The sequence below is a fragment of the Labeo rohita genome, chromosome 9 (genome assembly GCF_022985175.1).
Source record: "Labeo rohita strain BAU-BD-2019 chromosome 9, IGBB_LRoh.1.0, whole genome shotgun sequence".
In the NCBI taxonomy this organism is placed as follows: domain Eukaryota; kingdom Metazoa; phylum Chordata; class Actinopteri; order Cypriniformes; family Cyprinidae; genus Labeo; species Labeo rohita.
In genome coordinates, this window is record NC_066877.1 from 8,782,901 (window position 1) to 8,795,316 (window position 12,416).

Here is a 12,416-nt window from a genome sequence, read left to right on the forward strand (position 1 = left end):
GGGCATTACTGATGAGATGATTCTGACCTCTTGGTCTTTGAGAATAATGGCCACTGTAGTTTGTGGTCATCTTTAATTTGCATCGCCGAGATGAAACGATGATTTAGTGGCATTTACTGGGACCCTGAGGCGCAGTGTGGTGGAAGGAATGATGCCCGCCCATATGGTCTTTAAAGAACTGCTGGGTAATATTTTTTTTTATGGGTAAAGATTTTTCCAGTTGTCCTTGTGCCTGATATTTACATCTCAGCCTTACGCCATAGATATTGATGGATATTCCTGGAGATTTGTTTTAATAGATCTCATTTCTTGAGAGACCTTGATCCCAGATTTGCTTTGTGGTAAATGTATAGGAAAAATGCAATAAATTGAAACCACTAAGAAAATTGGGATGCCTATACTTTTTTTTTTTTTTTTTTTTTCATCTATATTTATTTTTTAAAGTTTCTGAAAATTTACTCACCCCAATGTCATCCAAGATGTTCATTTCTTCCTTTCTTCAGTCGAAAAAAAATAAAGGTTAAACATTAAAGGGGTCATTGGATGCTAAGTTCACTTTTTCATGTTGTTTGAACATTAATGTGTGTTGGCAGTGTATGTACCAATATACCCTATAACGATAAAAATCCATGAGTATAAGCATTTTTGTATTAATCTTTGCAATCGCCTTTCCTTATAACGTGGGAGTTAGGAAGTTTAGCGGCACAGCTAAATGCGGCTTAAGTAAACAAGCTCGTCACTCCACAGAGAGAAGAGAGGGGCGGGGTGAGCAGAGCTCATTTGCATTTAAAGGAACAACCCCTTAGAATGAGATGATTTTTGCAGAGCTCATTTTGACAAGGTAAAAAGGGTGTTGTTTTACAAAACCATTGAGAATTTTTAATCAAAGTATATTGGAGACTTTTCATTAAGACCCTAAAGAATCATATCAACTTGTGGAAAATGGGCATCCGATGACTCCTTTAAGGAAACAAATTCAGGAAAACATTCCAGGATTTTTCTCCATATAGTGGACTTCAATGGGGATCAACAGGTTGATGGTCCAAACTGTAGTTTCAATGCAGCTTCAAAGGGCTCTACATGATCCCAGCTGAGGAACAAGGGTCTTATTCAGTGAAACGATTGGTCATTTTCTAAAAAAAAAAAAAAATGTATATACTTTTTAACTCTGCGATGTGCGTCAACGACTTCACGCATTACGTAATCACGTTGGAAAGGTCATGCATGATTAGCATTTTGTCTGTGTACTCCAGTTCCTAAACGTAGGGCGAAAACTCATTTTCTCCTCCAACTTCAAAAATCATCCAACATTGTTGTTTTACCTTTTTTTGTAAAGAGCATCTGTCTTTATTTGCACATTCACTTTGTAAACACTGGGTCGGTACTTCCGCCTACATCACACATGACCTTTCCAACGTGACTACGTAATGCGTGAAGTCATTGATGCAGAACTACTGCAAGACGAGCATATGTGGTTAGAAAGTGCCAATCATTTTGCTAGATAAGGCCCTTATTCCTCGGCTGGGATCGTGTAGAGCCATTTGAACCTGCATTGAAACTGCAATTTGGACCTTCAACCCGTTGATCTCCAGAAAGACATGAACATTTTGAATGACACGGGGGTGAGTAATTATCAGGAAATTTTTATTCTGGAAGCGAACTAATCCTTTAGGCAAGAGACAAGGAAGAATGAAAATAATTGTATGAACAAGATGTTTATTTGCTCTATTACAGGCCACCTGTAGCCACATAAAATTTGAGGTGGCCTCATGGCAAAAAAAAAAAAAAATGACAAAGATATACATTTTCAACCCTTGACTTAAGGTTTTGGGGGAAATAATTCTAGACTTTCATGGTTATAGAGGTAAGAACCAAACCACAAATTGTATTTACAGCCCTGAGTTGCTGTGCAACATTTGGGATCATATACTGCCAAGCTTGGTGTCTCGAACAGCAAGACACTTCTAGGACAGAAAACAAAACAAAAACAACAAAGATGTGGAAAATGAAGAAGACAAAGAGGGAAAACAGCAGAAATGCACTATGGTTTCAACAACTTTGCTATCTGGAACTCTAAAAAAAACAAAACAAGAACACACAAAACAACCTATAGTAGCTCAGGCATTCTGAAGTGTGAGAATATATTCACACGTATGTGTGATTCTCATAAGATTTATCAAACTGGCACTAAGAATAACATTCAATACCAGTCCAATAACAGGCCAAGACCTGCGGCCAGCACAGCTTCCATCAGCATTCAGAAACAGCGCATAAACCAATCCAACTGGAATTGATTTCATCGTTCTGTATTCCGAGAGTGCCATATGCCCCTGCTCCCGCTCTCATACAGACCTGATCACGTTAAGACAATGAGCTTGGGGAACCTCTAATAAAAAAACACACGTCCACAGGTGCATGAAGATTATATTTAGAATTCAAACTGATATTGGAATCACCTACTGGAGGCCAAATATTTATTTAAGCCCTTTATTACACAATATAGAGATGCTCTGGGTGGTCTACTGATCCAAGAGCCCATCATCGAAACTCTTTGACATATTGGTTTGACGACATAACTCAGGTGCCTCCTTCAATGCAAATCTATTGTTCAAAAGATGAAAATTGTAAATTCAATCACTTAGAAAAAACAACAGAACTTCTCTCCACAACAAGCTATACAATCTGAGGTGTCCAATACCTAAAGTTTAAGTAAGATTTGAAAAGACTCTTAACAAAAGTATTAAAAGTATTCAAGCATGAGCGAGTGCTGCTTGCTAATCAGCGACTCAAGGAAGCAGCAGCACTTTTTAAATAGGCATAAACACACACTCATATGATAAAAGAGGAAAGGCCGTGGGTCTGCATTTCTATCAGAGATTCATTAACGTCTAACCTTGAGCTGATGTCACAAAAATGTGATGCTTCAGTACACCTCTGAGAAGCTGTGTGAACAGCGCTGGTGATAGAGGCTGAGAGGCAGAGTGTGTAATCTAATTGTGCCTCAGTATCATGGGTGTGTGATCCCCATCTCTCTCACGCCTCGACGCTCGACACCACATAAATACAGAGTATCACATCTGCAACTGAAGAGTTGCCACTCATCTCAGAGCTCAATGACGCTACGGCTGAATGCTTATTTGGGTGTGTTAGATCTGATTGTTTCAGTCACTGTCTCCAGGGCTCAGATCTGAGTAAAATGTTTGGACACAGTCTATCAACCTTCATTTGTGTGCAAAATGAAATTATAATACAAACAATACATGCAAGAAAAATCAATGACATCATTCTATGAAAGCATATCTCATAGAAATCCACTTAAATTCCACCTAAATCTCCACCAAAGTCAAGTTTGTAATGTGCAAAATATTTCCTTCTACCACAGGGGTGTAAACACAAATCATTGACCTCTAGAACAACCCTAAATTCCTGATTATGTGGTATTTACACATTTTGACTGACATTTCAATTGATTAATGATGGAGGCGATGAGCAACATTGCCAAAACAGTTCCCAGGGTTCCTCTGGGATGTCTTCAGCCTGGGGCTAACACATAAATTCAGCATGCTGAAACACCGATAGAGAAAAAGAGTCAGCATTATCACACATTTAGGATGGCTGTGACTGTGAAACATAATCAAAAATGGAGAGTATCTACACACAAATGCTACAACTGTTGAGTGGTGTAACTTAGTGGTTAAACATCTAGGTCGGTAACTGAAAAACATTGTAGTTCAAGTCCCAGAAGGGGCAAATCAATAGACTATCATGCCTGTGTCACTGAGGAAGGCATTTAACCTTCCTTTAAGATGGGAATGACCCAATAAAAAGTGCACTGCTAGATTCTTAAGTACAAGCATCAGCTAAATTCCTAATCTCTAAAACTGGTGACAGGCACAGAGCTCGGTTAAAAGCACACACATTGTGCACAAAACCAACCCGGCACTTTCCAAAAGTAAGGGCTGAGTTTTTTTAAGTCTTTTTTTAACCAAAAAAATTTGTTAGAGGCACTAAATAGTACTAAATAATAGGTGAACTAAATTTTCGCAAGCAGAACTTGATTGATATAGATTATAGATTGCTGCAGCAACTGAATGTTTTTGTAGGCCAACCTGGAAATTGATATCACCTTGGTTTCCTTGTTAAAAACTCCACAGGATGTAGGCGTAGCGTAAGCTCCAGTGAGAATATGCCAGTGTTGTGAGAACCAACCAGTCCTACGTCATCCGCTGGAACGCCACTCTTGTGAACAAGTTAGTGGTTCACTGACTGGTTTGCACCAATGCATCGATTTGCTTTAGAAGGCCTTTATTAGGTTCAATATCACTGTAGGGTGCCTTTTGGTGTCCTGTGCATGAATAACTCATTTGCCATGATAACTTAACATAAAAATGACTATGAAAGGGTGTGTTATATTTGGCTAAGTTTTTATATTCATAACAAAAGCATTACCTGGCTCTTAGATACATTTTATAGATTTTGTGTAGGAGGATGCATGTTATTTTTCTGTCCCATGCACTGCTCATTAAATATGAAAGAGAGTACAATATAGTCAAATCATAACATTTTAAAGTTTTGTTCTCCTTATTGTTTTGTTAAATAAGAGATTACTCAATTTGAGTGTACTGACCATTTGGTAATAAAAACGCTATTTTTTTTTAAAGATAAAAAAAAAAGTTTGTCCATGTCCCTTGAATGGTTGTCCACCCTGTCGCATTGGGGAATCCGCCCATTTAAGAAAAGGCCATCCCCTTTAGTGACATCCGGACAACAGATTTTTTGTCTCTTCAGTGGCGGGAATTTCAACGGCTAAGGTAAGCAAGTTAGTGACTTTTAAATTGACAAATTTCCCTTGTATGATTTTGCTTACTTGCTTTTTTCTAAGCTTAACATGTCCACCCTGTCGGCATAAAATATGCTAGAAGTGATTAGAATACAGTATTTTCGAAATATGTAAGTTTAAATATACCAAATTCTCGTCAACAACCAGGCTAACTATTTAGCTAGTCACAGTTTGTTGTAAGCTAATATGCTAATTGAAGCTCAAAATGTCCACCCTGTTGTCGTTTACAAAATGTCCACCCTGTCGGCCACTTAGACTCGATAGGGTGGACATACACATGACATGTTGGACACAGCATTCATTTGTCGTCAATTTTGCTAAAAACTAATCAGTGTGATTGAGAATGTAGTTATATGATTTATTTGTTTTTTGTCATATTTTGTCATGCTTTGTGTGTTCTGCTTTGTGTCCACCCCGGCATGTGCTGGTCCACCTTGTCATCTTAATTCAATCATATGTATGTAATCCAGTGTATTCAATAGCTAGGTGTGGGTGCAAACAAAAAATTGCATCCAAATATCACAGTTTTCTTAAAAAAAAAAAAATGCATGTGCATATTGTATGAGTTTCTTTAAAAACACATGGTTTACATAAAATATTTTATGTATTTATACATAAATGTGTGGGAGCTCAGCTAATATGTCTCTGTAGTACTTGAGTGTCTACTATTTATGACATGACAAAGCGAGTGGGAAATATTGTGAGAGTTAAAAAGGCACTCTATGGTGATATTGACCCATCAACCTCCTGGAGCTGTACTGAGTGCTTTTTATGATAGATGGATGCACTTTTTGGGCTTCAAAATCTCAACACCCATTCACTGCCATTATAAAACTTGGAAGAGCCAGGGTATTTTTTAATAGAACTCCGATTCTATTCATCTGAAAGAAGAAAGTCTTATACACCCAGGATGGCTTGAGCGTGAGTAAAGCTTGGGGTAATTTTAATTTGTGGGTGAACTATCCCTTTAACTATTTAATAAGTGAATTTGTCCATGCACATAGATTCTCTGGTTTCACTGAACGTAGCAGACACTGTGTCGGACATCAGCTTTCACTGTATTCTGTGGCCAAGCAACACTGACGCCTTGAACCAAAATACAGGCATGGAGCCACGAGAAATCAATATTCTGAGTTACTGACTGGTCAAAAGGCATTTGCGCAGGCCGCTGATCACATTTGGATGAGCGATCAGAACAAAAGCCAGAGCCATTGCCAGTTTGGTAATTAGTGTTTAGTAGGTGGGCTAAAGTTGCCATTCATCCTCAGCCAAAGGTGCCATGTTTCCAACAGGCGCTGCCATAGGAACACCAGCTGGTGCCATGGACCAGCTGAACCCGGCTTACAGCCAATAAGACAGATGCACACGGTGACCTGCAAAGGCTGCTGGGATATCTGACACAGATTTACCCAGACAGCTGGGAAAATGGTTGGCAGGGACTAAGAGAAGGAAAGATATGAGGACGGAAAGCTGCACAGAGGAAGACAAAGGAACAGATGGATGAGTTTCAGGAGGTAGTAAAACATCACCACATACTGGCACCAGACTTCATGAGCACCAATCAAAACTGACCACCCTTTGCTAACCACTTACAATTAGTCCCTGTAAAATTGAGGTGTCCAAACCTGCTCCTGAAGGACCAAAGTCCTGCAGTTTAGCTTCGACCTGGCCCAACACACCAGCCTAGAAGATTCTGCTAATCCTGAAGACCTTGATTAGTTTCAGGAGTGTTTAATTAGGATTAGGGCGAAACTCTGCTGGATGGTGAACCTTCATGAGCAGAATTAGATACCCTTGTCCTAAAATCATTCATTTAACCTTCCATAGTGTGACAGATTTCCAAATCAAATCAATGAAATCCAAATTATTCAGATAAAAAAAAAAAAAAAAAAAAAGTCATACTTCTGTTGCATAACATCAGTAACAGGGGATGTAAAAGATCAGCATTTGTGGTTAAAAAGTATATAAATGTTTATTTTCTTAGAAAATGAACCAACAATTTGGACCTTCAACACGATGGGCACCACTGAAGTCCACAATATGAAGAAAAATCCTGGAGTGTTTTCCTCAAAAACCTTAATTTCTTTTAGACTAAAGAAAGACATGAACATCTTTGATGACATAGGGGTGAGTAAATTACCAGGGAATTTTCATTCTGGAAGTGAACTTCTCCTTTAAATGCTTAAGATTCATGAAACTTAAAATCAGCATTACTACTCACTGGTTGTTCATACGACACAGTTAATTACCTCACGAATTACTGAGCAATATGTGAATTAACCATGCGTTTATAGTTTTAAATGTGTCATCAAAGGCCAACTGAACCATAAAAATATGGAATGAAGAAACCTCAGAATCAAAGAGTACACCCATCACGCCCAATTAAAAAGAGAAAAGCCTCATCACTCGTATGAAACTAAATGTCCAGCAGATATAATAGATCAAACAGCAGGTATTTTTAAAAATTAATAATGTTTCGTTCCAGTGTTCCTGACTGTTCTCCCCTAATCTGTATCATCTGGGAAATGAGTCTGACTTTAAAATGCGGTAGTTTAAGCTCTGTTGGGTGATAAAGTTTTATGTTGCCTTTAGATGGATGGCACTACATTAAAAACGCAAGTCCTCTCACCTTTATCTTGCATAAGCAGAATGAGCACAGCTCTGCCACTCCCTACTGCAAAGTCACAGACAGAAATAGCTGACTTGGGTTAAATTCATTTAGCCTCCGCCATTGCTCATGATGCAGAAGGTGGCCACTCTGTGATTGTCACCCTGTCTCACACAAGCTCCTTTCCCCCGCAAGCTCTTGATTAGATTACTCTTGCCTGTCCCAGGAGTGGCGCGGCACACTCTGAATATTAGCTTTTTGACTGGCCCATAATCAGCTTGAGAAATGATCTAATACTCGGCAGCTAATAGCAACTCTGGTGACAGCTCGCCTTTCTGGAAATTAATTTGGCCTTTTTCACTGGCTCGCCCCGCTGACTAAGACACTCCTCTCACTCTCTCTCTCTGCAACACAAACACACTCTCTCACAACACATAAACAGACAGCCCATCCTTTTTGAATTTTTCTGTTGTGTCACTATTTAGATTGGGTCTAAACTTTTTTTACTATGATGGGCAAAAAACTTGACTGAAGGCAAAAGGGAAAAAAGTACATTTTCTTTATGTAAATTGCTGTTCAAAAGTTTGGTAAGAATCTGCAGGAAAAATAAAGTGTATTGAGTGTGTACATTAGTAAGTTCAGTCCCAACTGGCTTGAGCTAAATAATGACACTATTGTCTTTCAGAGCTGCTTTACAGCAGAATCTGAACTCCATGGTTGAGTTTCTATAATTGATTCTGCTATTTTCCTGTTTATCACAGTGAAACTGTTTTGACACAATCTATACAGTATAAGGCACTATAGAAACACACTTTCTGCAGGCTTTTTGAAAGTAAATTTAACACTTTGTACGACTTTAACGCCAAGTAAAGAAAATGTAATGAGTAAATGGAAGGGGACAAAGAAATGAAGTAAGTTTATCATAAAAAAATAAGCACAAATAACTGTCAATAGGGTCAGAAAAACAACCTTTTCAAAGGAAAACAAATTAATTTTTTGTTCGATATTTGTACTGGAAAACAACATTTTTGTAGTGCATGCAACATTTAATGCATGACTTTATGAATTGAAGTTTCTTTCTTTCTTTCTTTTAGTCGTAAAGAAATTATGTTTTTTTGAGGAGTTTGAACTTCCAAAATTCAGTTTAAATACAGCTTCAAACGATCCCAAATGCAGTTGTAAATGATCCCAGCTGAGGAAGAAGGGTCTTATCTAATGAAACGATCTGTTATTTCCATTTAAAAAAATACAATTTAAATACTTTTTAATCTCAAACGCTCGTCTTGCCTTGCTCTCATTGAACTCTGTGTATTCTGGCTCAAGACAGTTAGGGTATGTCGAAAAACTCCAATCGTATTTTCTCCCTCAACTTCAAAAATCATTTCTAAATCATCCTACAACGCTGCAGAAGTCCCAACCTAGTCTTTGCAAAGTGAACATGCAAAGAAGATCAAACACCCTTAACAAAAAAGGTAAAACAGCGATATAGGACGATTTTGAAGTTGAGGGAGAACATGAGATGGGAGTTTTTCGACGTACCCCTAACGGTCATGAACTGTAAAAAAACAGTCCAGGCAGAGTAAGACAAGACAAGCGTTTGACATTAAAAAGTATATAAATTGTATTATTTTTATGAAAGTAACCGATCTTTTCGCTAGATAAGACCTTTCTTTCTCAACTGGGATCGTTTACAACTGCATTTGGGATCGTTTGAAGCTGCATTTAAACTGCATTTTGGAAATTCAAACTCGGGGCACCATATCAGTCCATTATATGAAGAAAAATGCTGAAATGTTTTCCTCAAAAAACAATTTCTTTACGACTGAAGAAAGAAAGACACAAACATCTTGGATGACAAGGGGGTGAGTACATTATATGTGAATCTTTGTTTCGGAAGTGGACTTCTCCTTTAAGGCCTTCATTTTTGAAAGTCAGAATTTAGACTTTAAGACCTTTTAAAGACCCACAGAAATCCTGAATAAAGGTGACTTGACTTGGAGTTAACATGCCTGTAAACAAACCTCATTTTCAATTTCGCCGTGCTCTGTAGGGCTGGGTCACAAATTTCATGATTTGATTGTGATTCACAGGCTTGCAATTCAATTCCATTTCTGATTTGTTTTGATTTTAAGTATTTTGGATATATAAGGTACAGTATATGCCAAAATTTTCTCAAGAAAAAAAACAAAAAAAAAAAAAAAAAAACTCTCAACTAATGCTTTAAAATATACATGAGAGTCAGTTGGTGCATTACTATAATTACTTTATATTATATATTACTATATATTACTATAATACATAGTAGGTTGAAATTAACTTATTTGTATTCAAGCGCTTAAAGGGATAGTTCACCCAAAAATTAACATTCTGTAATTAATTACTCACCCTCATGTCGTTCCAAACCTGCAAGACCTTCGTGCATCGTCAGAACACAAATTAAGATATTTTTGATTAAATCCAAGCACTTTCTGACCCTCTATAGACAACAAGGGTACTACAACGGTCAAGGTCCAGAAAGGTCGTAAGGACATCATTAAAACCACTGAACCACTGATGTCACATGTACTATTTTAACGATGTCCTTACGACCTTTCTGGACCTTGACCGTTGTGGTACCCTTGTTGTCTATGGAGGGTCAGAAAGCTCTCGGATTTAATCAAAAACATCTTAATTTGTATTCTGAAGATGATCAAAGGTCTTACAGGTTTGGAACAACATGAGGGCGAGTAAGTAATTACTGAATTTTCATTTTTGGCTGAACTAACCCTTTAAATTACAATCAGTGTTTTTTTTTTTGTTTGTTTGTTTTAATAATAGTAAAGTTACAATTACATAATTGTATTTCTACTCCAATTCATTTTTTGTAATACAAACATTTAAATGGTGGCTGTCATAAAAACATGATGGATTTATTCAAACATAAATTAAACACTGAAGAAAAGAATGTTGTATGGTGCATATACTGTATTTCGCACTCTAGAGTTTATTTTTCTAAGAAGTTTAGTTTTTTTCTGAGGTAAATGTGCCATTGTTTACAAGCTGATATATTGGCATCTTTGTGTAGCTGAAACACTGAGTGATTACATGAGACAGGATACAGATTTCAGTAAGTTTTACTCTCTTTTAAAATAATCTCAGAGGTTAATTCATGTTTATTTTGTGCTGATCTATCACTCCACATTAAACAGTGGCAAAATGGCATTTATTGTTTGAATACTGCAATAAAATGGATAGAATTTGAAACCTGAGTGTTTTATATCAAAAGTAACAAGCTTATTGTGATTTATGATGGGTGGTGTGCTACAATGTTCTGTTCATTAATTGATTCTTGGGATTTAAGAATTGATATTGTTTCATAAAAATGAGAACTGAATAAAATTGAGAAATCATTACTTTTTTACCCAGGCCTAAAGCTCTTAATAAACATTTAATCTCAAGTATATGCCCCACATGAATGTCCCCTCATATCAGACTACGCAGCATTTTTGAGTGAAAACTTATTGGTCTTCAATCAACATAGGACTACCTTGCTAGTTAGTCAGTTATACACTGAAAAAAAAATGGTGTAGAAACAATTTTCACTCAGAAAACTAGTTAATTAAACATTGTATTAAACCTGACATTTTAAAGTATTTTCTTAAAACAGACTCCAATGATCTGTTTTATTCACAACCCCTAAAAAGTGTAGTTTACAACATGAAACCAAACTAGCATCACATATAAGCAAGCATAAGTTTCTTACCCTCTTTGTCATCGTGTCGTATGATGGCATCTTGGATGACGTCTGAAAGCGTGAAGCTGATTCTGTGTTTTTTGCGGTTGGTGGAGCGGGGCTTGGGGAAGCTTTGCTTCTGTAGCGTCCGCTCGCGCTCGTAGTAGACCCGCAGCTGCTCGCAACGCATGCGTCTGACCAGCCTCTGACGCTGGCCCAACGGCAGAGACTCCAGCAGACACTGGTCTATCTCCATGTTCTGCCTGAACACGTTACATAGCTGAAAACAACCTACACAGAGAGAAAGAGGAGAGCATGTGCAGATGGTTCAGGTATGAGATAGATGGGATGCAGGAGATGATGTGAGGAAACATGAGGAAAGAGTGGAAGAAAGAATAAAATCAGTTTATCATTAAAATGTAATAATTTTGATTTAGTATGCTTTGAAAATATGAAATTTGACACAATTGGATGGCACTAATTATAGTCTTGCATACTCTATAGTAGAGACAGTATGTGAATTAGCATGTTGTCTTTATCTCCTCTGCTTAACCACTAAAAAGTCAGGACAAGACCGATGCCAGACAGATAGCGCTGTGTATTTCTCAAAGCTCAGTCCATTCAAATCTTATCTGGCACACTCTGCTGAGTAGCATGTCTGTTTAACCTTGAGAGAGCCGAGACTCTCTCCACACACGGCACTAGAGACGGAATTATCATGACTCGGCATTTCTCCCGCAGTAGCATGGAACAAAGCCAATGCCATCCCTGTACTCACACTGTAAAGAACTGCTGAACACTCTAGGATCTGCAAGGGGCTGTAAATGAAGGAGAAAACTGCACCCACTGAGAAACATATACTAGATGTTATTGTAAGGCAATTATTAAACAGTTACTCTAAGAGAATAGCATTAAATAATTGGGTAAATTATGGAAATATGGGATAACAAACACTGTGGGACTATTAAACTTTACCCCTTATTAACACTGAACTTTATGTCCAGCAAATGCATTGAAGCCACAACCACTAAACAAACTGAACTATCAGTGAATCCTCAGTATACAAAAATCATCCAAATTCCAAATCATCCTACACCACTGTTTTACATTTTTTTTTTTTGTAAAGGGCTTCTTTTCACGTTCACTTCGTAAATACTGGGTCGGTACTTCTGCAGCGATGTAGGACGATTTTGAAGTTGGAGGAAAAAGATGGGAGTTTTTTTTCAACCTACCCTAACTATCTTGAACTGGAGTTC

General features: G+C 37.6%; 1 protein-coding gene across 5 annotated transcripts in view; it reads right to left on the reverse strand.

The window, feature by feature from the left end:
* The window catches only part of myo16 (myosin XVI), a 246,434-nt gene that overhangs the window by 170,694 nt on the left and 63,324 nt on the right, over nucleotides 1-12,416 (reverse strand). For all 5 annotated transcript variants that reach the window (XM_051118727.1, XM_051118728.1, XM_051118726.1 and 2 more), the window contains exon 2: nucleotides 11,191-11,451. In XM_051118727.1, coding sequence (XP_050974684.1) covers nucleotides 11,191-11,416 — 226 coding nt within the window. In that variant the 5' untranslated portion in view covers nucleotides 11,417-11,451. The remainder of the gene's footprint in view (nucleotides 1-11,190; nucleotides 11,452-12,416) is intronic.